Below are 24,986 nucleotides of genomic sequence, written 5' to 3' on the forward strand. Positions count from 1 at the left end.
CAAGCAGTGGATATATACAAGTGAGATATTGCTGGCTGGAATACATGTTAAAACGTCGAAATAAACCCCCCGCACTAAAAGAAGGGAGAAAAGGAGAGAGGAATTGAATAACCCCTTTGAACTCTATTGACAGAAATGCAGGGTATAGAGGCAAACTTCCTTCCCTTTGGGAGCCTGGTTGGTGAGGTGTGGGGGTTGGGTGGGGTTGGCTAGGGTGAAGGAGTCCACCAAATCTTGGTGGTATGTTACTATTGAAAAAAAGCTTAGAAAGCTCTGGAATCTCGATTTGGGACTTGTTTACCTCCTGTGAATGTGTCAGTAAATTTAGGATAATTTTGAGCGTTGTAGGCTACTTCTGATCTGTTGGTTTGGCTATGGTTACATTCTTATTTCTCAGTTGACTTTAACTGATTAAATGTCTTATTAATCACTTTGTTTATGTCCATAAGCCTTTATTTATGGTGAGAATCAGCTTTATTCGCAAATAACATTTACATGTTGCCTATGCCAGGAATTTGACCTGTTGGAATGGTGCTGACAACAAGAATATATACAAAATAATTGACACAATCTACAGATTATATTTCTACTCTTTTATTCAGAATTGTAGCTTTTGTAATGTTGGCCTTATCAGGGGATGTGAACCATATAGAATCCTAATGTTATTATTGTAGTCTTCAAATGATTGGCTATAGGTTCGCTCAGATATATAAAATACAGTGCGAGCAGGCCTATTAGCCTACGATTGTGGGTGATAACATAGCTCTGTCCGATCAGAAAAAGCCATACTCGGGATGTGAGTGAGTCGATAACATCCGACACAAGTGGGCGACCCTGTGACGCAAGCCATAATTTATGTTGCCACTGTGGAGGACTCCTCACCAGATTTTCAAAAACAGAATTTGCGCGGGGGTTGGGCGGGGACGGTCTGGGTCTGGGTGGGGGTAGGGGTAAACTCGTGAATTCCGGAGGGTGGGCTCTTTAGGGTTGCTATGCTGTTGGGTGGGTGGGGATGGGTTGTTGTTGATTCATTCCTTCCCAACGCGTTTTCCCCCTTTCACAAATGCTACCCGCCCCTTCATTTTTATCAATGGAAATATTTACAGTGTATTAGCCATATTGATAGGTTACTACTCCAAATTAAACACATATCCTATTTACATTTGAGTTATTTAGCAGAAGCTCTTATCAAAAGCGACTTATAGGAACAATTAGGTTTAAGTGCCTTGCTCAAGGGCACATAAACAGATTTTTCACCTACTCGGTTTGTGGATTTTATCGAGCGACCTTTCGGTTACTGGCCCAAAGCTCTTAATGGCCCCGCTAGGCTACCTGCATTTACTTGACTCTAAATGTATCTTCCATTTCTTTTGTATTATAGATATTCAATTGAAGGTCTCCACTTGTTTGGTGTTTGCGTTCTACTACTCAATGTCATTCCAAAGGTCTGACATTGTCCTGGTTTACCCCATTGGAGCATAGTAGCTTACACAAGAGGAGGAACAGGGGGTTGGCCATGTAAACAAGCACTCAACCTAAATAAATTGTCTAAAATGCATATGTAATATTCTAGCTTATTTTAATACTCAACGGCTAGAACTGACTTGCCTAGTTAAATAAAGTAAAACATTTTTTTTGTGACTATAATCTGTATTAATTAACGATATGTTGAACGAATTAATTTCCACCTTGGTAAATGTAGCAAAATATGTGTCCAGCAAACAAAGGTAATCTATCAATTCAAATAAACGCCTCAATTCAATCTCAAAGCGATTTTCTATAGGTCTATTTTACCACATGTATCTCAGTGAATCGTAAGGGCTTAGGAACGTAGAAAATAAAATGTAGTACTAGTGTATAAAATAAGCAGAACAACAGGTTTAATATTTACTACACCAAATGTTTGTTTGCATTCATTAGTTGTTTCACAGTCTTTATAGATCCAATTTAGTGAATTCGCTGCTGTTATTCATATGTCAGTTATTGCATTTTAGAAACCGATTTGGCTATTAAAAATTGTATGAAGCAGGCGAAAACCAGGCTGACCGTTAGGCAGAAGGCTACTTGCCTTTCACACAACTCTTGGCCGAAGTTGTTACATTTGAAGCAAGATAACGCATCCTTATTTAATAAAGGTGTGTTATTGTGAGGACACGGCTGACCACTTGGACCTAATCGGTTCCGAGTCAGTTTTCTTCGCTGCTCTACCGTCCCTAGATCAGTGGTAAAATTAGTAGCAAGAAAGCATGTAATTGACAAAGTCACGTGTCTAGTACTGGCAGAGGCACAGCCAGTAAGCGAGCGAATGAGAGAGAGAGCAAGCGCTCGAAGTGGACTGAACGAGGAAAGGACTGAAGGAGAGAGACATGACAAAATATCAAAAGAGGGAAAGCACGCTGTACCATGCGAGCTAAATTTGTGACCGCTGGAATTGAGGATGTCGGATTAATGGTGACTATCATAACCCGTTTTCGCAGAGGAAGCTTTTCGATTGGAACTTTCGAACAGAAGGTCCGCGGGGAAACATGGCCGAAGGTTATTCTCCAATTATTTGTAAAAAAAAAAAAAAAATGGTCCTTACTTTTTGGTATAGAGGGGGGCTGCGACGGGCTATTGTTACATATAACGTGTTATGTAGCCTACCGCCCACGATTATTGCCATGTGAAAATACATATTGGGGTCTTGTTGGAGCTGTTTGTCAACGATAAAGAGCGTATTGTGCCCAACATGGGCTTGCATGGTGAACCATGTGTGTACACCTGCCCTTGGAGTTCCATACAATGCTGGTTATTAACAGTAGTAGATGTAAGTAAATATGATCCAGAAGTTACATCAGTGAGCATGCACGTGCAAGGAGGAATCGACCAAATCAAATCGCATATCGCCGTGCGCCATGCAGTTAGAAGCCCCATAAGTATCCTGTTTTACACCGATTTGCGTGATGTTCAAATCATTCTACCATGCGCTAAAATCGTTACGTGGAGACGAATTATAGCAAAGATGAACATCACATCGTCAAGTGGCGGGGATTCCCCATCGCTTAGGCTATGGAGATTTCCAACCAACTGGGCTCCATAAAAGTTGTGTAAAGGTTACTACTAGGCCTAATAACTGCGCAGGCACGGCTATAGGTTAAATACATATGCCACATCCACACTCGTCTATCAATACACAGCCTACTGTAGCTTACTACTTTCATATGCCTTTTAGGAGGGGCGGGTAAAGGTGGCGGAGAAGACGAAGCCAAGTCGACGGAGCAAGAAGAGCGAATTCGGCCCCAGCTTCTGTCAGGAACAGGCCACTGCAAGTGGTTTAATGTTCGAATGGGGTTCGGATTTATATCAATGACCAGCAGCGAGGGGAGCCCCGTAGATCCCCCTCTGGACGTATTTGTTCACCAAGTAAGTTCCCCGAACGAGAGAACCCGTGTAGGTTGACATTGTTCTGCTATGGGCATTGGGCATCTATCTCCCTCTTTGGTGCAGTCCTTTACCCTGTACGCTGTAGTCTACTCCACCCTGTTGATGGAAAGCAAGGAGTCAGTAGGCTTGATCAAGCAGCCTAGGCCAATTATTTCTAAATGAGAAATGACTCAATTGTATAGTTGTATTAACCTTTGTCCTTGCTTGGCAATAACATCACGTGTTATTGCGAAAGTCACTTTTTTTTTGTAGGCCAAAGTGTTGGTTGCAACATGTGTAGCTTATCTTTTAATGAACCATTTGTCCAAATGTGTTCTTTTGTATCATCATGTTGTTTCCCTACCATGTAGGTTACAGGGCACACAACAACATGCTGTGGTGTTTCCTTAGTGGCACTATCCCTCTCCGAACCCTCACTCTCGCTTGAACTGCACAGTAGAACGCTTGTATGACACAGTTTAGTTTTTTGAATCGCCTCATTGACAGGGAGAATATGGTTGATGGCCCACCATATTGGAAACCATGCAAAAAGACTAACAGTTAAACACTCAGTTGATCACGTGTTCGTACAACTGTTTCTTAGAAAGATACTTTTGGTAGTGTATGTGGATACCTGCTTGTCAAACATCTCGTTCCAAAATCATGGGCATTAGTATGGAGATTGCCCCCCCCCCTCGCTGCTATAACAGCCTCCACTCTTCTGGGAAGGCTTTCCATTAGATGTTACAACATTGCTGCAGGGATTTGCTTTCATTCAGCCACAAGAGCATTAGTGAGTTTGGGCTCCGATGTTGGGCGATTAGGCCTGGCTCGCAGTCTGCGTTCCAATTCATCCCAGAGGGAAGGGGTTGAGGTCAGAGCTTGGTGCAGGCCAGTCAAGTTCTTCCACACCGATCTTGAAAAAACATTTCTGTATGGATCTCGCTTTGTGCACGGGGGCATTGTCAAGCTGAAACGAGAAAGGGCCTTCCCCCAACCTATTGCCACAAAATTGGAAGCACAGAATCATCTAGAATGTAGTTGTATGCTGTAGGGATCTAGCCCGAACCATGAAAAACTGCCCCAGACCATTATTCCTCCTTCACCAAACTTTACAGTTGGCACTATACATTGGGGCAGGTAGCGTTCTCCTGGCATCCGCCAAACCCATAGTTGTCTGTCGGACTGTCAGATGGTGAAGTGTAGCAGTTTAACTTTAGACTTTAGTCCGTCCCCTCACCCCTATCTGGGCTTGAACCAGGGACCGATTGAAACGCTATTAGCGCGCACCACCACTAACTAGCTAGCCATTTCACATCGGTTACAGAAGCATGATTCATCATTCCAGAGAATGTGTTTCCACTGGTCATGAGAACAATGGCGGTGAGTTTTACACCACTCCAGCAGACGCCTGGCATTGTGTATGGTGATCTTAGGCTTGTGTGCAGCTGCTTGGCCATGGAAACCCATTTCATGAAGCTCCAGACGAGCAGTTATTGTGCTGATGTTGCTTCCAGAGGCAGTTTGGAACTCGGTAGTGAGTGTTGCAACCGAGGACAGACGATTTTTAAGCGCAATGCACTTCAGCACTAGGCTGTTCCATTCTGTGAGCTTGTGTGGCCTACCACCTCGTGGCTAAGCTGATGTTGCTCCTAGACGTTTCCACTTCACAATAACAGCACTTACAGTTGACCTGGGGGGGGGTTGGAGGGGAGAGTTGAGAGGGTGGGGTTGGGGGAGAGTTGAGGAGAGATTTGGGGGGGGGAGCTGGAGGGGAGAGTTGAGAGAGGGAGTAGTTGGGGAGTTGTGGGGGAGAGAGGGAGTTGGGGGGGGGGGGAGTTGGCGGAGAGGAAGTTGAGGGAGGGAGTTGAGAAGGGGAGATTTCAGAGGAGAGAGTGTGTTGGGGTGGAAAAAGAGGGAGGGAGTTGGGGGGGTTTGAGGGGGGAGAGAGGGGACTGAGTTGGGGGAGTTGAGGGTGTTTGGGTGGAAAAGGAGTTGGGAGGGTGTTGGGGGAGAGAGGGAGGGAGTTGGGGGGTTTGAGGAGGGAGAGAGAGGGGCTGAGTTGGGGGAGTTGAGAAGGGGAGAGTTGAGGGTGTTTGGGAGGGAAAGGAGAGAAGGAGTTGGGGGTGATGGAGGGTGTTGAGGGGGAGAGAGAGGGAGTTGAGGGGGATAGAGGGAGGGAGTTGAGGGGGATAGAGGGAGGGAGTTGAGGGGGATAGAGGGAGGGAGTTGAGGGGGATAGACGGAGGGAGTTGAGAAGGGGAGAGAGGGTATTGGGGTGGAAAAAGAGGGAGGGAGTTGAGGGGAGAGAGGGTGTTGGGGAGGTGGGGGGAGAGGGAGGGAGTGGGGGGGGTGGAGTGGAGGGGAGGAAGTTTTGGGGGGTTGTGGGGGATAGAGGGAGGGAGGGAGTTGGGAGGGGGGAGAGAAGAGAGAGAAAGAGTTGGTGAGAGAGGGAGACAGAAATAATGAGCTGCTTCCATGTTGACCTTGGAGAGATCTTCCTGGGGGGGCCCAGGCATCGGGGTTCCTGTCCAATCACTTCCTCTGTGTGTGCATGTGTAATTCTTCATCAGCTACTACTCTATCAATGAACGGCACACTCCGACACAGCCTTCTGTATGCAGTGTGTGTTATTTATGTTTCCTATTTTATAGATGCAGCTTTTAGTAAAAAGAAACTGAAAGGAGTCCGCTTTCTCTACTTCAGAAGGGATGCTACAGGATCAAGGAGTAAACCAGCGAACCTGCAAACATATTCTGTTCTAACTTCTTATATTGCAGAAAACTAAGCTTGAAATGGGCATCATCTAACTGATTTGACAAACAAAAATCCAGGTTTACTGTTTATAATGAACCAGAAAATCTGTAGTTATTTCTGTTTGCTTATCAAAGGTATCTTGCTAACTCATTGATCCTGCTTTGTAGTACACCTCTGGTTCATTGGCCATTCTTATGGGGGTAAGAATGGGGTTTTGGGATAAATGCTGAAAATAAGGTCTGAGGTTAACACAGGTTTAGGAGATCTTAAATGTTTTGTTTTATGAGATAATCTGTCAGTTTACCTGACCTTTATGAATTATGGCCTTTATGTGCTTGTGTTGGATACATACGTGCTTAGCTGATGAAGTTTATCTCATGTCGCAACTCTTGCCGTGTTTACAGACACCCCCCAAACAAACAAAAACCGACTTGGAGAATGAGTTCCCCAACTGGTTGGGGATGGGCATTTGACACATTTAGACTGTTTGATGACTCGTGATTTTTGTTGTTGTTGAGTACTCTAATAATGTTTTATTTTTCGAACACGAGGCCCTTACTGGAAAAAATATGTGCGAATTTACCTATATACACTGAACAAATATATATAAAAGCAAGATGTAAAGTGTTGAACCTATGTTTCATGAGCTGAAATAAAAGATCACAGAAATTTTGCATGTGCACAAAAATCTTATTTCTCTCAAATTTTGTGCAAAAATGTGTTAACATCCCTGTTAGTGAGCATTTCTCCTTTTCCAAGATGATCCATCCACCTGACAGGTGTGGCATATCAAGAAGTGGATTAAACAGCTTGATCATTACACAGGTGCACCAATAAAAGACCACTCTAAAATGTGCAGTTTTGTCACACAACACAATGCCACGGATGTCTCAAGTTTTGCAGGAATGTCCACCAGAGCGGTTGCCAGAGAATTTAAGATAATTTCTCTACCATAAACCGGCTCCAACATCATTTAAGAGAATTTGGCAGTACTTCCAACCAGCCTCAGACCACGTGTATGGCCTTGTGTGGGTGAGCGGTTTGCTGATGTTAATGTGAACAGAGCGCTCCATTGTAGGGTTATGGTATGGGCAGGCATAAACTACGGATAACAAACACAATTGCATTTTAGCGATGTTAATTTGAATGCATGAAAACACCGTGACGAAGTCCTGAGTCTCAGTAAAAAAAAAAAATCTGTTCCCAACAGATGCATATCTGTATTCCCAGTCAAGTGAAATCCATAGATTAGGGCCAAATGAATTTATTTAAATTGACTGATTTCCTCATGTGAACTGTAACTCAGTCAAATCTATGAAATTATTGCATGTTGCGTTTATTTTTGTTCAATATAGATTGCAACAATGCCTAATTTATCATAACCATTTCGGATGACAAATCCTCATTGCTAAATTGACCCATATTCGGTACCATTCAAAAGTTTGGACACCTACTCATTCCAGGGTTTTTCTTTATTTTTCATATTTTTACATTGTAGAATAATAGTGAAAGCATCAAAACTATGAAATGACACATGGAATCATGTAGTAACCAAACAAGATTCTTCAAAGTAACCACCTGAAGGTGTGTTGGGTCATTGTCCTGTTGAAAAACTAATGATTGTCCCACTAATCGCAAACCAGATGGGAAGGTGTGATGCTGCAAAATGCTGTGGCAGCCATGCTGGTTAAGTGTGCCTTAAATTCTAAATAAATCACGGACAGTGTCACCAGCAAAGCACCATCACACCACCTCCTCCATGCTTCACGGTGGGAACCACACATGCGGAGATCATCCATTCACCTACTCTGCATCTCACAATGACTTGCTGATTGGAACAAAACATCTAAAATTTGGACTCCTCAGACCAATGGACAGATTTTCACCGGTTTAATGTCCATTGCCTGTGTTTTTTTGGCCCAAGCAAGTCTTCTTCTTATTGGTGTCCTTTAGTAGTGGTTTCTTGGCAGCAATTTGACCAGGAAGACCGGACTCATTCAGTCTCCTTTTAGCAGTTGATGTGTTTGTTACTTGAACTCAGAAGCATTTATTTGAGTTGCAATTTCTGAGGCTGGTAACTCTAATGAACTTTTCCTCTGCAGCAGAGGTACATCTGGGTCCTCCTTTCCTGTGGCAGTCCTCGTGAGCCAGTTTCATCACAGCGCTTGATGGTGTTTGCAACTGCTCTTGAAGAAACTTTTGACATTTTCCGGATTGACTGACCTTCATGTCTTAAAGTAATGATGGACTGTCGTTTCTCGTTGCTTATTTGAGCCGTTCTTGCCATTTTATGGACTTGATCTTTTACCAAACAGGGCTATCTTCTGCATACCACCCCTACCTTGTCACAATACAACCGATTGGCTCAAATGCATTAAGAAGGAAAGCAATTCCACAAATGAAGTTTTAACAATGCAGACCTGTTAATTGAAATGCATTCCAGATGACTACATCATGAAGGTGGTTGAGAGAATGCCAAGAGTGTGCAAAGGGTGGCTACTTTGAAGAGTTTTAAATATAAAATATTGTTTGATTTTTAACACTTTTTTTCATCACCACATGATTCCATGTGTTATTTTATACTTTTTTACTTTCTTCATTATTATTCAAAGTAGAAAATATCAAAAATGAAGAAAACCCCGGAATGAGTAGGTGTCCAAACTTTTGACTGCTACTGTATATTCCCTCAATAAAAAAGCAAGTGCAGGACTTCTAATGTAGTAACGTTGAAGCGATCTGACTAGTGTTACTTAGCCAACCAGAAGTAAGAAGCTAATGTTAAATGGAGCCTACCTCAGCAGGAGCACATTTTTTGGGGGGACTAAGTTCTCATAACTTTGCTTTACACAGAGCAGGCTACTGAGACAGACGGTGATGTGGTGCTCAGTGGTGAGGCTGAGGCAGGCTGCAATGCATGCAGAGGAGAGAGAGGTTAATACACTGGTTCCCAAACTTGGGGTCCCCTAAGAGAATTTGTACTAGTTTTTATCAAGCATCTGTTTCAATATGAGATTTTCACATGGTCTGTCATTTGATCTCGATCGTCCCCTGGAATTTGTTTACTCTTCACCCACCTTTTATCACGACAAATCAAATCACAGTTTTATTGGTCACATACACGTGTTTAGCAGATTTTATTATGGGTGTAGCGAAATGCTTGTACAACTACATTGCTGATATTAATATAGAATCATAAATAAGATTGAAATAATTCTTGTGAATGTGATTATACGATCATCTGTGTGCTCCTTTTGATGTCTGTCTGTGCGGCGCTTGATTACTAATGCCTAGGAATACAAGTGTGAACATTGTCATTCGATAAAAGAGATCTATTTACAGAGTTGATGATTTGATCCAATTCATCATTACAACTGATTGAACAGTCGCTGATGCTACACATTTCTCATATTTCCCCCCTTTCAGGGGTATAACATGACACTTGCACAGCTAATAGGCTCTGTGTTTGTAGATGGACTGAGGTGAATGAACCTACAGCAGCCAAGGTGATAATGTTTTTGCTGTTCTCCAAATTAGCATTTTAAAGTGTTTTAATTGTATAGAAATGCAGTAAATGAGCTTCAACTTAAAAAAAATAATAGCCTAGTTCCGGACCTTACTGAAACGCTACTTGTGTGTGTGTGTGTGTGTGTGTGTGTGTGTGTGTGTGTGTGTGTGTGTGTGTGTGTGTGTGTGTGTGTGTGTGTGTGTGTGTGTGTGTGTGTGTGTGTGTGTCAGCGTTCCAACCCTTCGTAGCAACTATGTCATAAAACTGATTTCAAGTCAGGCCTGTGTGTGTGTGTGTGTTCTCTTGTGGGGGTTGTTCCATCCTCAGGCATTCTTTTTAAAAGAGGAATTTGTTTAAAGACAAAAAAGGGAAGGGGCCTGATTTGCTGTTCTCCCTCTGCTGGGGATCAAGTCTAAAAACGTTGAGCATGGTGTGCTGCTGTACTGGCCCTTCCTCCATCGGAAACCTCCAAGATTGTGTGTTTGCACGAGTGCATGTGTGTTTTATTTTGGTTAGTTGTTGCCTTTTCTGCTGTTGCTGTCTGTTCCACTACGTAATAATAGTTGAGCACTTGGAGATTTTTGGTTGTGTGTGTGTGTGTCTGCATGCGTGTGTGTTTGTGGCATAGCAGAGGTTAAAATGGGCCCCTAGTGAGATTAACCTCTGACCCATGTCACCGTTTGGCATTCAAGCCCCACCTCTCCCCAGTCCCTGCCACCCCTCCCCAGTCCCTGCCTCTAGATAGCCAGTATCAGGCTTTGTCTCTAGTGCCACAGCCACACACCATCCTCCTTCTCACCTCCCCCCTCTTTACTTCAACGCTTCAAAAAAACGCAGAAGAAGAAAGCAGGGAGGTCATGTGACTTCCTCTTGAGGGGTCGTCCATATATGGGGAATGTGATTGGTAATTGGAAGGATGGATTGTGGGAGTTAGATTAGAAATGGTGGTAACAATGATTTTCTATTGACATGACAAACAGGAAAGTTGAAGAACAGACAGATTCCATTTTTTAGTAGGGGATCTGTGTTTGTATTGTCTAGAACACAGAGATGCTCCAATGATGGTTTGGTTTTGGCATTGCTTCTGAAGAAGCTTGGTGGATTTGAATGTGTATTTTATGTAGCTATGTTTCTGTGAAATTGTATAAAAGGGACATTTTGAATTTCAATGTAATAATGTTTACTTTAGTTTTTTTTTACTTCAGGATAATATTTTTTTTATATGTGTATTTGGACACATGAAAATTATATTTTGTTCTCAATGATCTAACACCCTGGATCAAATGCTCTTTAACAGATTAGAGTTCTTGGTTTGGTTATTTTGTCATTGTCAAGTTGCATTTCCCTTGAAGTTATGGAAAGAAAATGGAGCAACAAACTGTTAAGACCATTCAATTTCCCAGCTTAGTTAGCAAGTAGCCACAGTATACTTTTTCTCAATGCTTTTATATAGTTTGTTTACAGGGCTTACATTGATAATTAGTTTTGGTCATACATTTACTTATTTCTGAACCTGAGTACTAAATGCTGTTTTAATGCAACCAAAGCTAGCATTTAACTAGCATTCACGTTGCATTTGGCTAGCATTTAGCTAGCATTCACCTTGCATTTAGCTAGCACTGACCACAAGCCTTTATGATTATGATCTCAACCCATCTGGTGGGTTTTATTTTTTTAGAAACAGAAAATAAATTATATACCAAAGGCCTAAAGATGATCAATGAGGAATATTAAACAGAAAGGAAAACCACAGCTTTTATAATTGTGTGTAAAAAGGTCAAGCCAGTAATTTTTCAATAGTTCTGAAATTTGATTTGATAATAGGCAACTTGTTTCCTAAACCATCTCTTGTCATACAAGTCCAGTCGCTGTCTAAAGTTTGTTTTATGTGCTCAGATTGAATTAATTCAGCAGTAGGTTTAATTCGGGTTATTTCCAAGTTTTTAATCGTGAACATTGATCCATCTTAGTTTATAAACCGATGGTATTTAACTTTGTTTTATGAAGACAAAGTATTGTCAATGAAACCAAATGAAAGTTGTGATAGCATGCTACCTGTAGACGTCCTAACAGTCATTTGATTTCCTTTTCCTAGTGGTTTTTGAAGAATACTCTTCAGAAATATATGAATGTCTTTACTGCTTTCTTTTATTATAATCAATATCGATATGTGTGTGTGCTGCATGGACCTGAAGTTGTTATTGTTAACGCTGTCAACCAGTCATGATGTAACCGGCTCAATCACCAGTCAAAAAGCAACCTTTTAGTGTTTAAAAACGTATACAGTTGAAGTCGGAAGTTTACATACACTTAGGTTGGAGTCATTAAAACTCGTTTTTCAACCACTCCACAAATTTCTTGTTAACAAACTATAGTTTTGGCAAGTCGGTTAGGACATCTACTTTTTGCATGACAACATTTTTCCAACAATTGTTTACAGATTGATTATTTCACTTATTCACAGTATCACAATTCCAGTGGGTCAGAAGTTTCCATACACTAAATTGACTGTGCCTTTTAAACAGCCTGGGAAATTCCAGAAATTATGTCATGGCTTTAGAAGCTTCTGATAGGCTAATTGACATTATTTGAGTCAATTGGAGGTGTAACGGTGGATATATTTCAAGGCCTACCTTCAAACTCAGTGCCTCTTTGCTTGAAATCACAGGAAAATCAAAAGAAAATCAGCCAAGACCTCAGGGGAAAAATTGTAGACCTCCACAAGTCTGGTTCATCCTTGGGAGCAATTTCCAAATGCCTGAAGGTACCACGTTCATCTGTACAAATAATAGTATGCAAGTATTAACACCATGGGACCACACAGCCGCATTCGATCTCCTAGAGATGAACGTACTTTGGTGCAAAAAGTACAAATGAATCCCAGAACAACAGCAAAGCACCGTGTGAAGATGCTGGAGGAAACGGGTACAAAAGTATGTATATCCACAGTAAAACGAGTCCTATATCGACATAACCTGAAAGGCTGCTCAGCAAGGAAGAAGCCACTGCTCCAAAACCGCCATAAAAAAAGCCAGACTACAGTTTGCAACTGCACACGGGGACACATATCGTACTTTTTGGAGAAACGTCCTCTGGTCTGATGAAACAAAACTAGTACTGTTTGTCCGTGATGAACATCGTTATGTTTGGAGGAAAACGGGGGAAGCGTGCAATCCGAAGAACACCGTCCCAACCGTGAAGCACCGGGGTGGCAGCATCATCTTGTGGGGGTGCTTTGCTGCAGGGCGAACTGGTGTATTTCACAAAATAGATGGCATCATGAGGGAGGAAAATGATGTGGATATATTGAAGCAAAATCTCAAGACTTCAGTCAGGAAGTTAAAGCTTGGTCGCAAATGGTTCTTCCGAATGGACAATGACCCCAAGCATACTTCCAAAGTTGTGGCAAAATGGCTTAAGGACAACAAAGTCAAGATATTGGAGTGGCCACTACAAAGCCCTGACCTCAATCGTATAGAAAATGTGTTGGCAGAACTGAAAAAGCGTGTGTGAGAAAGGAGGCCTACAAACCTGACTCAGTTACACCAGCTCTGTCCAGAGAAATGGGCCAAAATTCACCGCTTGACCCAAGTTAAACAATTTGTAATGCAATGCTACCAAATACTAATTGAGTATGTCAACTTCTGACCACTGGGAATGTGATGAAAGAAATAAAAGCAGCAATAAATCACTCTCTCTACTATTATCCTAACTGACCTAAGACCGGGCATTTTTACTTGGATTAAATGTCATGAATTGTGAAAAACTGAGTTTAAATGTATTTGGCTAAGGTGTATGTAAACTTCCGACTTCAACTGTATATTTAATTGGGGGAAAATCTATGTCCATAGCTTGATATTTAGCTCTATTCCCAAGTGGAAATTTGATTTGATTAAAAGTCTTTTTAGACGGGGGCCCCCTTCATTAGGCACCAAACCGAAGAGAACGGGCTGAAACACGGATGCTTATTTTCCTCTTATTTTTAATTTTGTTTTGTTGTTGTTGAATTTTACCCCCTTTTCTCCCCAATTTCGTGGTATCCAATTGTTAGTAGCTACTATCTTGTCTCATCGCTACAACTCTCGTACGGGCTCGGGAGAGACGAAGGTTGAAAGTCATGCGTCCTCCGATACACAACCCAACCAAGCCGCACTGCTTCTTAACACAGCGTGCATCCAACCCGGAAGCAAGCCGCACCAATGTGTCGGAGGAAACACCGTGCACCTGGCATCCTTAGTTAGCGTGCACTGCGCCCGGCCAGCCACATCGCTGGTGCGCGATGAGACAAGGATATCCCTACTGGCCAAACCCTCCCTAACCCAGACGACGTTAGGCCAATTGTGCGTCGCCCCATGGACCTTCTGGTCGCGGCCGGTTACGACAGAGCCTGGGCGCGAACCCAGAGTCTCTGGTGGCACAGCTGGTGCTGCAGTACAGCGCCCTTCACCGCTGCGCCACCCGGGAGGCACCATTTTCCTTTTCTGTTGCAAAATGTTTTCAGTTATGTGACCTAATAAACACTATCTAACTTTATCACATTCCTGTTTGTTTTCAGTTCCAATTGAGAAACAATTATTTTTATTGAATTTATTTTGGGCAGTCCTTTCTCTTTTAATTCATGAAGGTCGGTTACATTTCATAATATTCACATTTAATACCAACGACAACAGCAGAATACATCAAAATACATTTGAAACATTTGAAAAAGTGTCAATTTCTCTGGCAGATGTCAAATGTCCATAAGGGTCCTTCTGTAGCTCAGTTGGTAGAGCATGGCGCTTGTAACGCCAGGGTAGTGGGTTCGATCCACGGGACCACCCATACGTAGAATGTATGCACACATGACTGTAAGTCGCTTTGGATAAAAGCGTCTGCTAAATGGCATATATATATATATATAGGTGCCATGGTACTGTTCATTTTTGTTTGCGTCTAGTTTTTTTTTCTTAGTTGGGTCTGATGACAGTTGTGCTTTTAATTAGCTACATTTATGACCATTGTTCTCCACAGTTTTGCGCTTCTCTCCAGTCCCGTACTGTACCTCAGCTTTACAGCAATGCAAGAAGCAGGGCTGCTGTTTTATTTATGTTCAAAAATACAACTCTATTTGCAATGTTGACCTCTGCTTCTTACCTTTTTTCCTTTGCTTGGGCCCCCATTTGCCACCTCACCTTGGTTCATTTCTTCTCCCCAGCCACCTCACCTTGGTTCATTTCTTCTCCCCAGCCACCTCACCTTGGTTCTTTTCTTCTCCCCAGCCACCTCACCTTGGTTCTTTTCTTCTCCCCAGCCACCTCACCTTGGTTCATTTCTTCTCCCCAGCCACCTCACCTTGGTTCATTTCTTCTCCCCAGCCACCCCACCTTGGTTCATTTCTTCTCCCCAGCCACCTCACCTTGGTTCTTTTCTTCTCCCCAGCCACCTCACATTGGTTCTTTTCTTCTCCCCAGCCACCTCACCTTGGTTCATTTCTTCTCCACAGCCACCTCACCTTGGTTCTTTTCTTCTCCCCAGCCACCTCACCTTGGTTCTTTTCTTCTCCCCAGCCACCTCACCTTGGTTCTTTTCTTCTCCCCAGCCACCTCACCTTGGTTCTTTTCTTCTCCCCAGCCACCTCACCTTGGTTCTTTTCTTCTCCCCAGCCACCTCACCTTGGTTCTTTTCTTCTCCCCAGCCACCTCACCTTGGTTCATTTCTTCTCCCCAGCCACCTCACCTTGGTTCTTTTCTTCTGCCCAGCCACCTCACCCTGGTTCATTTCTTCTCCCCAGCCACCTCACCTTGGTTCTTTCCCGTCCTCCTTCCGTCCTGATGAACCCATAGCAGAATGATCTACTTCTTCCCCAACCCCCCCCCCCCCTCCCTCTGATCAAATATGGTCCGTTCCATAATCAGTGTGCGCTAGCGGTTAGCATGTTGTTAATTTGGGGCCAGGGGGGAAATGGGAACACTCTTAAATGTTTGATGGGGGTTTGGGTAGAGGTTAGGGGGGTGTTGGGTAGAGGTCAGGGGTTAGTGGCTGTAATGAAAACGTGCGGAGTAGGGCGAGGGATGTTAGCGCGGTGAGGTTTCGTCTTTTGATGTTTATTTTATTTTATATGCATCCTGTTGGGTCACGTCCATCTGTGACAATCGGGGCCAGCTTTGTCCACTTAGCACTTCCTGTGTGTAAAAAGATACTGAATGGCACCGCACCACATGGTCGTCACACACACACACACACACACACACTGCTTCCAATAGGCTACTTCACTCCGACCAGCAGCTCCATCCCATAATTAGCCCTCACACAGCTCCTTTCTCGTTCCACTTCCTGCATCGATTACCGCGACTGGTGATGACGATGGTTAGGCTATTTTCATCCAGGGCGCTGGGTTTATTATTTGCTTCCTTCGCAGTTTGCACACACTCGCATGCACGCTACACATGTACACACACATTCTGGAGGTCGTCTTATGAGCATAATAAGTACATAATCATTTTCTCCTCCCAGGTTGCTGTGAAAGACAATGTCTTCTCAGCATTCCTTGTAAATTAACAATGAAAAATAGATGAACACACAAACACCACTCTGAAACAGAACACACACACACACTCGGTCCAAATCCTTATTATTTGTCAGTGGAAATAGACATAGCACATGGGTAACTCAGAATGGGCAGGCAGTTTTGGAGGCGTGTGGGGGTTGGTGTGTTCCCTGCCTCTTCCCTGTCAGTGGGTCCTCTTCCTGGGGGAGGGGGGTGGTGTTCCCTGCCTCTTCCCTGTCAGTGGGTCCTCTTCCTGGGGGAGGGGGGGTGGTGTTCCCTGCCTCTTCCCTGTCAGTGGGTCCTCTTCCTGGGGGAGGGGGGGGGTGGTGTTCCCTGCCTCTTCCCTGTCAGTGGGTCCTCTTCCTGGGGGGGGGGGGGTGGTGTTCCCTGCCTCTTCCCTGTCAGTGGGTCCTCTTCCTGGGGGAGGGGAGGGGGGTGGTGTTCCCTGCCTCTTCCCTGTCAGTGGGTCCTCTTCCTGGGGGAGGGTGGTGTTCCCTGCCTCTTCCCTGTCAGTGGGTCCTCTTCCTGGGGGGGGGGGGTGTTATGCACTGACCTGCTAGGCTCCTGGTCAAATGGAAGTTTTGTTCCTTGTCATTCCTGGTCCCCCCAGGCCTGATCAGGAGTTGCTCCTCCATTGGAGCTGAACAGAATGTGCTAGAGGCATTTCTCTCTCGCCTCCCCTTCTCCCTCTCGCACAGCACACCCCCACCCTGCTCCAGGCCACTCCTCCATTTTGTTCTCTCTCTTTCTCTCCTCTGACCATGCCCTCTCTTGACCTCTGTGTGTAAACTGAAACCAGGCAGGACACCCGCCAGGTCACCTGAGAGGAGGGCACTCGGGTTGCAGGTTCTGATTCTTCAGGTTTACGCACACAGACACACACACATATGTGCACGTACGTGCATGCAAACACACACACATAGACACACACACACACACACACACATATATGCATGTACGTACATGCAAGCACACACAAACGCACATCTGGCATAATATGCATTCCTTTGTCCGGAATTTATTTTATTAGGGAATAACTCAATTTCATTCATCTGATTTAGTTCCTAGTCGAGTAGCTTGAATAAAGTCCTGCGGCAATTTGTAATTACTGACACATTATTTTACACACGAGATACTGTGGTTATATAAAAAGCCAATTGTATATCTTTACTATAATTTTCTAGATACTAGATATTCATTAAAGTATCTAGGAAATGTGAGTTGACATATTTCTAGTGGACAAAAGGACTTGTGTGCTTTCCTAACTGACAATCACTGGACCAGTGTTATGAAGGCTCAGGGGGTGGGGATGCGGGGACCACTGAACTTTGACCCGGAAACACATGCTGCTTTCATAAAATGATGACTGGCGCAGACGAGGAAGGCTCTCATTGATTGGCTGAGCCAGAGAATCAATGACTAGTCATAATTATGCCTGAAAGAAAGAGAGAAACAGTTCTGCTGAATTTTTATTTTTTAAATGGCTGTAACATGTTTACATTTATAATAATATATACATCATAAAGTCACTGGGATTGAAATCATTTATTAGCTATTTGAAGTTGTGGTTTTAGTTTGTTTTAATGCTGTTGTGATTTGTACCAAAATGTATAATCATCTCCTGAAGTGACCCACTACAGCTGAAACGAACATATAATACCCACCTTGGTTGTCATTAGCAACTTGTATGTATATTAATTCAGTTCACCATGACATCACCCTTTTTCTTCCATTCTCTGTCCGTTTCTTTCCCTCATCCCTTGTTTTGTCGTGAGTGTATGCCCTGTTGAATAGAGGTGTAGAATCCTTGCTGTCTCTCTCATTCTATCCCTAATCCTTTCCTTTTCCTCACAGCATATCCAAAACATCCAGAACGGTCTCCTACTTTCAGCTAGCTGGAGTGAGCTAAGCTAATCACCTACTGCTTGCTAGCAGGAGACAGGGAATGATTTGAGTGAACGAAGGGATAAATGAATGAATTAATACATTGTGTGAATTCATGTATGATTGAGGAGTCTTTTTCACCCTTCGTGAAACCACAGGGTGTTTAAATGATGGATGTGTCGATTCCCCTGTCTTTCGTAGTTATGGAGTTTTTCACCAATATTCTTTATAAAGAGTTTGTAGTGCTTTTAGTAATTTGGTTAGTAGTGTTGGTGATGTCTTTTAGTGATGTTCACGTCTTTATTGTCAAGAAGCACACAGATTTGTCCTCACCATAATGACAAAATAATATATATAGTAATAATCATGCATAGTGAAATCTCTGAACTACGGTGCTGATTTGACCACCTTGAATGAATTGGTAGGATTAGATATATTTTGTAGTTTACAGTACTTTAAGTAAAATGTGACATTGTAATTTTAGAGACACAGGTGTTGTAAGTATTTTAATTAACCATACAGTTTTACGTTGATTGATTCCAATGGGTTATCCCAAGATGTGTCTGTGTATAACAGAAGGATTTGTTTCTATGTTATGTGAAAACAATTAGTGTTAGAAATGATGCAAACTGGTATTTTAGATATTTAAAGAAAAAGTGAATATATTTAGAAAACTCGGTGTATTAGAAATAATCAAATATATTGAAATAAATGAGGGGTTTAGAGATTTGAAGTATATCATTTACTTGGATCTTTGGGCTGCCTTTTTGCCCCTCCCACTTGTACAATTTCATTGGTTGAGGGGAATTGCTGTCTTTTTTTATTCCAAGCAATACATTTAAATTAATATTACTGTAGTGATTTTAAATAATTGTTAGATATCATCAGAATTTTTGTCTAAATATAATCTAGGACAGATAGTAACTGTTACTAGTGGCATAATAATGACAGATTTTCATGTATTAAAATCATTAGTAGATCATGAATGTTGATTAGTCAGTAGATATCACATTTTCCATTTAGAAAGCTTCAGTATGTGAGATGATAAAAACACCATTATAAAGATATTCAAGCTTCTATAATAGCTTTATTGTGTTCATAATTCTAAGCAACATTTTGCGTGAAATATTAAATGTATTATAGCAAATATACACGTATAAATCTATTCCAAAAACGAGTTAATTCATAAAGAAATTCCTTATTTCATCTTTGAAGAAATAAACTGTAATAACTTTAGTGCAGCTATTATTTCTGTCTTTCCTATTGGTTTCCAGAAATAATATTTAACTAATAATATTTATATCAAAGATAAAGCAATACATCGGACCAGATGTATTATATTGTCATGAAACATGAACATGAAATGATTGGTGACACTTTATTTGGATAGTCCATCTGTAGGTGCTCTACTGACTATCAGTAACATTTCAACCAACCAACTATCTACTAACCCTAACCTTAACCCCTATCCAAATACTAACCGTAACCTTAGCAAGCAGTTCCTTATCAACAGATCAAACTAACAATCTGTAGAGGTTCTACAGATGGAAACTCCAGACCATACAAATAGTGTGACCAAATAGTTTTATATGCATGAACTTTAATGGTTTATAGTCCTATTTTGTCTTTTGAACTTGTTTACCATAGATAAACACAAGCAACATTTGCACTGTGGTAAATGACTTAGTAAAGCTAACCCAAATAGTAGCCATTCTTCCCAACTGTACTCTGTTTATACAATCATATTGCCTCTCTTTCTCACTCTCGTGGCAACATGCTTGTTTGAATAGCTCTTCATTGGTCTGCATACTGCTGGCAGGCTCTGACACTCCAACAGCATGTATACATTTTGATGGTGTGTGTGTTTGTTACCCCCTGCTAAATTTGGTTATGCGTCGGGTGCGATCCGTAAAAGATACATGATATCAGTCATATTATGTTGTTGTCAAATCATACATCTTTGATTTATATGTAGCCCAGTGTTTACGTAGTAACCAGATGAATCATTTAGATGGAACTGATAAAGACATTTCTTGGGTAGAGGGAAGTGACAGCATTGGGTGCGAAACCCTATTCCTCCCCCCTCCCTCCCTGTCAGAAGGAAACTGTCGAAGTGAGAACTAAAATGGGAGGGATGAGGAAGGGATGCACCTAAGCTACCAATTTTTTTATTTAATTACATTTTGTCACTTGATAAGGATGAACATTGACAATGACTGGAATTAAATAGTCGACATTCCAAAGGTTTGCTATAAATGCTGGCCCAAAAATCATTAATTGTAACAGTGCAGGGTTTCTAAAGAGGGGTGGTCTGGATGTAATTGTAATTACATGGTAATAATTCAGTATCTTTTAAAGGATGGTCTGGTCGGTATAATTCAAATTCCATGGCAGCATTTCTTAAAGGGCTGGTGTGTTGATTATTTTCCTCCAGAGTAAACTGGTGATGGAGGGCTTCCGCAGCCTGAAGGAGGGCGAGCAGGTGGAGTTCACCTTTAAGAAGTCCTCCAAGGGCCTGGAGTCCCTGTGGGTGACGGGGCTGGGTGGGGGACCGTGTGCGGGCAGCGAAAGGAGACCCAAAGGGAAGGTCCCGCCCCAGAAGAACCGCAAACCAAAGGGAGACCGGTGAGTACAAGAGCAAAGCATGCTGAGAAGGCTCTGATTGACAGGAAGTACATTGTGGATGGAGCTTTGCTGCGCAGGATTTTTAAAACGACATGGGCGAAATGGCTGTCACTTTGGGAAAGACCAGGGACGTCACGATACGATAATATCACGATACTTAGGTGCCGATATGATACGGATTGAGATTATCACGGTTCTATATGTTTTGCGATTTGATTCTGCAATTCTATTGCGATTTGACGACAAGAGATAACATGATATAATTAGTTTTGATCAGTCATGGAAATAAGTGCTGAAAACATGTTTGCTCACTATTTAAAAAGAACACCAAGATATAGGATATAGGTACAGCCGATGAGCTGTGTTGTTTTGTTTTTCAAACCAGGTTTGCTGTTCACTTGTGCTATATAAGGTGGAAGGGAGTTCCATTCCATCATGACTTTGTATACTACTGTACTTTTCCTTGAATTTATTCTGGACCTGTGGACTGTGAAAAGAACCCTGGTGGCATGTCTGGTGGGGTGTGTCTCAGTGCTGTATGCAAGTCACGATACAGATGTAACTGTATTGAGACCCCCGTCACTACTACTACTGGAAACCAACATTAAAGTAACGTGGACAACAAATAATTAAAAAGGATAAACTGTTTTGGTAACATTTAAAAAGTCATCTGTTGATTTACGCTCAAATTTTACTGATGAAAAAACAACCGTTTAAAAAAACAAACACGAAACACATTTTTGTTGTTGATGGGTATTAATATGGAAGAAAATGTTGGTATTAGCCTTACAAATCTGTATGTTTCTGCATTCATCAGTTGGATAGTTATCAGGGGGCCTAGATTGTAGATTTAACACAGATCTAAGTACATAGCGATTGCCATGGTTATTCAGCTTGAGTCATGCATTGAATAGGGCACTTTTCCCTCTATTCAAAGTCAATTTATCACCTTCCACAATCTTAAAATTGTCCCTGGGTAGGTTTGTGAATCTCAATGCATTTTACTGCAGGTATTATGAAAGTTTTTTTTTTTACTATATCTGAATACTGTCTGTGGTGTTGAGCTGGACTCCCGACATCAACATTTTTAACGTCTTGTTTAGTCCCTAAGGCTTATATGGAACTCGCTGAAATAGTTTGATGGTTGCTGTATCTGTGCTCTACCTCTCTGTCCCTCTTCTACTGAGAAAACATGCAGTTCCTCCTCTGCATGTGTCAGAGCACCTGGTGCTGCAGTGAACACACAGAGACAGACTGGGATGGAGCTATATGTGGCTGCCATGGTGGGAGGCTACTTCACATAGTTCCACTGTACAGTGTACATTAAAGTATCTGGAGTTTGTGTATCCACTAGCAGTAAGATGAAGAATGGGGTCTGGAGAAATGTAACCTAACTACTCTCGAATTCATAAACGCAACTCAAGTTATTCTTAAATAATCAATGAATATATGGCAGTCTGTCATCAAAGAACCATTGAACAAGGAAATATCACAGATTATTCCTTAATTTAAAAATAAATAAACTGTGTGCCTTTAACGTTTGCGATCTCAAGGTTTATGTAATTCTTTCCCTACAATGGATGTAAGATGGACAGTGCCTTCAGAAAGTATTCATACCCCTTGGCTTATTCCAAATGTTGTTGTTACAACCTGAATTCAAAATGGATTCAACTTATTTTTTTTCTCTCACCCATCTACACACAATACCCCATAATGACATGGAAAACATGTTTTTAGACATTTTTGCAAATGTATTGAAAATTAAATACAGATCTAATTTACATACAGGAAGTATTCACACCCCGGAATCAACACATGTTAGAATCCCCTTTGGCAGTGATTACAGCTGAAAATCTCTTAGAGCTTTACACACCTGGATTGTACAATATTTACACACCTGGATTGTACAATATTTACACACCTGGATTGTACAATATTTACACACCTGGATTGAACAATATTTACACACCTGGATTGTACAATATTTACACACCTGGATTGTTCAATACTTACAAACCTGGATTGTACAATTTTTCACACCTGGATTGTACAATATTTTCACACCTGGATTGTACAATATTTTCACACCTGGATTGTACAATATTTGCACATTATTATTTTTAAAATTCTTCAAACTCTGTCAAGTTGTTTGTTCATCATTGCTAAACAGCCATTTTCAATTATTGCCTTTTTTTCTAGCTGATTTTTTAAAAGTTAAAACTAACTAGCCAGTACAGATCCAGGTTCGATCCCGGGCTGTGTCGCAGCCGGGCGCGACCAGGAGACCCATGAGGCGCAATTGGCCCAGCATCGTCCGGGTTAGGGAAGGGTTTGGCCTTCTGGGATGTCCTTGTTCCATTGTGCTCTAGCGACTCCTTGTGGCGGCCATGTGCATGCACACTGACTTCGGTTGCCAGCTGTATGGTGTTTCCTCCAACACATAGGAGCAACAATAAAATAACAGTAGCGAGGCTGTATACGGGGTACTGGTACAGAGTCAATGTGCGGGGTCACCGGTTAGTTGAGGTAATATGTAGGTAGAGGTAAAGTGACTATGCATGGATAATAAACAGAGTAGCAGCAGCGTAAAAATGGGGGTGGGTTGGGGACAAGGCAAATAGTCCAGGTAGCCATTTGATTAGCTGTTCAGGAGTCTTATGGCTTGGGGGTAGAAGCTGTTAACTTCTTTGGGACTGGGGGGCAGTATTGAGCAGCTTGGAAAATAAGGTGTCCATAGTAAACCGCCTGCTACTCAGGCCCAAAAGCTAGAATATGCATGTAATTCGTAGATTTGGATAGAAAACACTGAAGTTTCTAAAACTGTTTGAATGATGTCTGAGTATAACAGAACTCATATGGCAGGCAAAAAACTGAGAATAAAATCCAACCAGGAAGTGGGAAATCTGAGGTTTGTAGTTTTTCAAGTCATTGCCTATCGAATGTCAACAGTCTTTAAAACCTTGTTTGAGGCTTCTACTGTGAAGGGGGAGAGAATGAGAGCTGTTTCAGCCAGGTGTCTGGCAGAGTGCCATGAATGAGCTCAGTCTCATGCGCACCCGTGAGAGTTAGCAGCGTTCCATTGCATTTCTAAAGACAAAGGAATTGTCCGGTTGAAACATTGAAGATTTATGATAAAAACATCCTAAAGATTGATTCTATACATCGTTTGACATGTTTCTACGACCTGTATTATAACTTTTGGGACTTTGTCTGAACTTTCGCCTAGACTTGCCCGCCTCGTGAGTTTGGATTTGTGAACAAAAAGGAGGTATTTGGACATAAATTATGGACTTTATCGAACAAAACAAACATTTATTGTGGAACTGGAATTCCTGGGAGTGCATTCTGATGAAGATCATCAAAGGTAAGTGAATATTTATAATTCTATTTCTGACTTATGACACATTTCCTTCTTTGGAAAATGGCTGTATGTTTTTCTGTGGCTAGGTGCTGACCTAACATAATCGCAAGGTTTGCTTTCGCCGTAAAGCCTTTTTGAAATCTGACACAGCGGTTGCATTAAGAAAAAGTTTATCTATATTTCCATGCATAACACTTGTATCTTTTATCAATGTTTATTATGAGTATTTCTGTAATTTGATGTGGCTCTCTGCCCTTTCACCGGATCTTTGTTTGAGACAATGCATTTCTGAACATAAAACACCAATTTCAAATCAGGTTTTTGGACATAAAGATAAACTTTATTGAACAAAACACACATTTATTGTGTAACATTAAGACTTGTGAGTGCCATCTGATGAAGATCAAAGGTTAGGGATTAATTTAATCGCTATTTCTGACTTTTGTGAGGGCTCCCCTTGGCTGGAAAATGGCTTTATGGTTTTCTGTGACTAGGTGCTGACCTAACCTAATCGTTTGGTGTGCTTTTGCCATAAAGCCTATTAGAAATCGGACACTGTGGCTGGATTTACAAGAAGTTTATCTTTAAAGTGGTATAAAATACTATGTTTGAGGGATCTTAATTATGGAATTTCTGTTTTGAATTTGGCGCCCTGCAATTTCACTGGCTGTTTGCGAGGTGGGACGCTAGTGTCTCACATATCCCAGAGAGGTTAAGAAGCCTTTAGGACCTAGACTTGGTGCTCCGGTACCGCTTGCTGTACGGTAGCAGGAAAAACAGTCAATGACTACGGTGGCTGGGGCCTTTGACAATTTTTGGGGGCCTTCCTCTGATACAGCCTGGTATATAGGTCCTGGATTGCAGGAAGCTTGGCACCAGTGATGCACTGGGCCATACGGACTACCCTCTGTAGTGCCTTTCTGTCG

The 24,986-nt window shown here is 42.0% G+C and overlaps 1 protein-coding gene across 2 annotated transcripts in view; it reads left to right on the plus strand.

Moving 5' to 3' along the window:
* The first annotated feature begins 2,303 nt into the window (after positions 1-2,303).
* lin28b (lin-28 homolog B (C. elegans)) overlaps positions 2,304-24,986 on the plus strand; it is a 52,388-nt gene continuing 29,705 nt past the window's right edge. The window contains exons 1-3 of one of the 2 annotated variants that reach the window (XM_046291140.1): positions 2,304-2,535; positions 3,212-3,402; positions 20,509-20,699. In XM_046291140.1, coding sequence (XP_046147096.1) covers positions 2,526-2,535; positions 3,212-3,402; positions 20,509-20,699 — 392 coding nt within the window. In that variant the 5' untranslated portion in view covers positions 2,304-2,525. The remainder of the gene's footprint in view (positions 2,536-3,211; positions 3,403-20,508; positions 20,700-24,986) is intronic. The other variant, XM_046291141.1, reaches the window with a different exon arrangement.

Source organism: Oncorhynchus gorbuscha, linkage group LG12 (genome assembly GCF_021184085.1).
Source record: "Oncorhynchus gorbuscha isolate QuinsamMale2020 ecotype Even-year linkage group LG12, OgorEven_v1.0, whole genome shotgun sequence".
Lineage (NCBI taxonomy): Eukaryota > Metazoa > Chordata > Actinopteri > Salmoniformes > Salmonidae > Oncorhynchus > Oncorhynchus gorbuscha.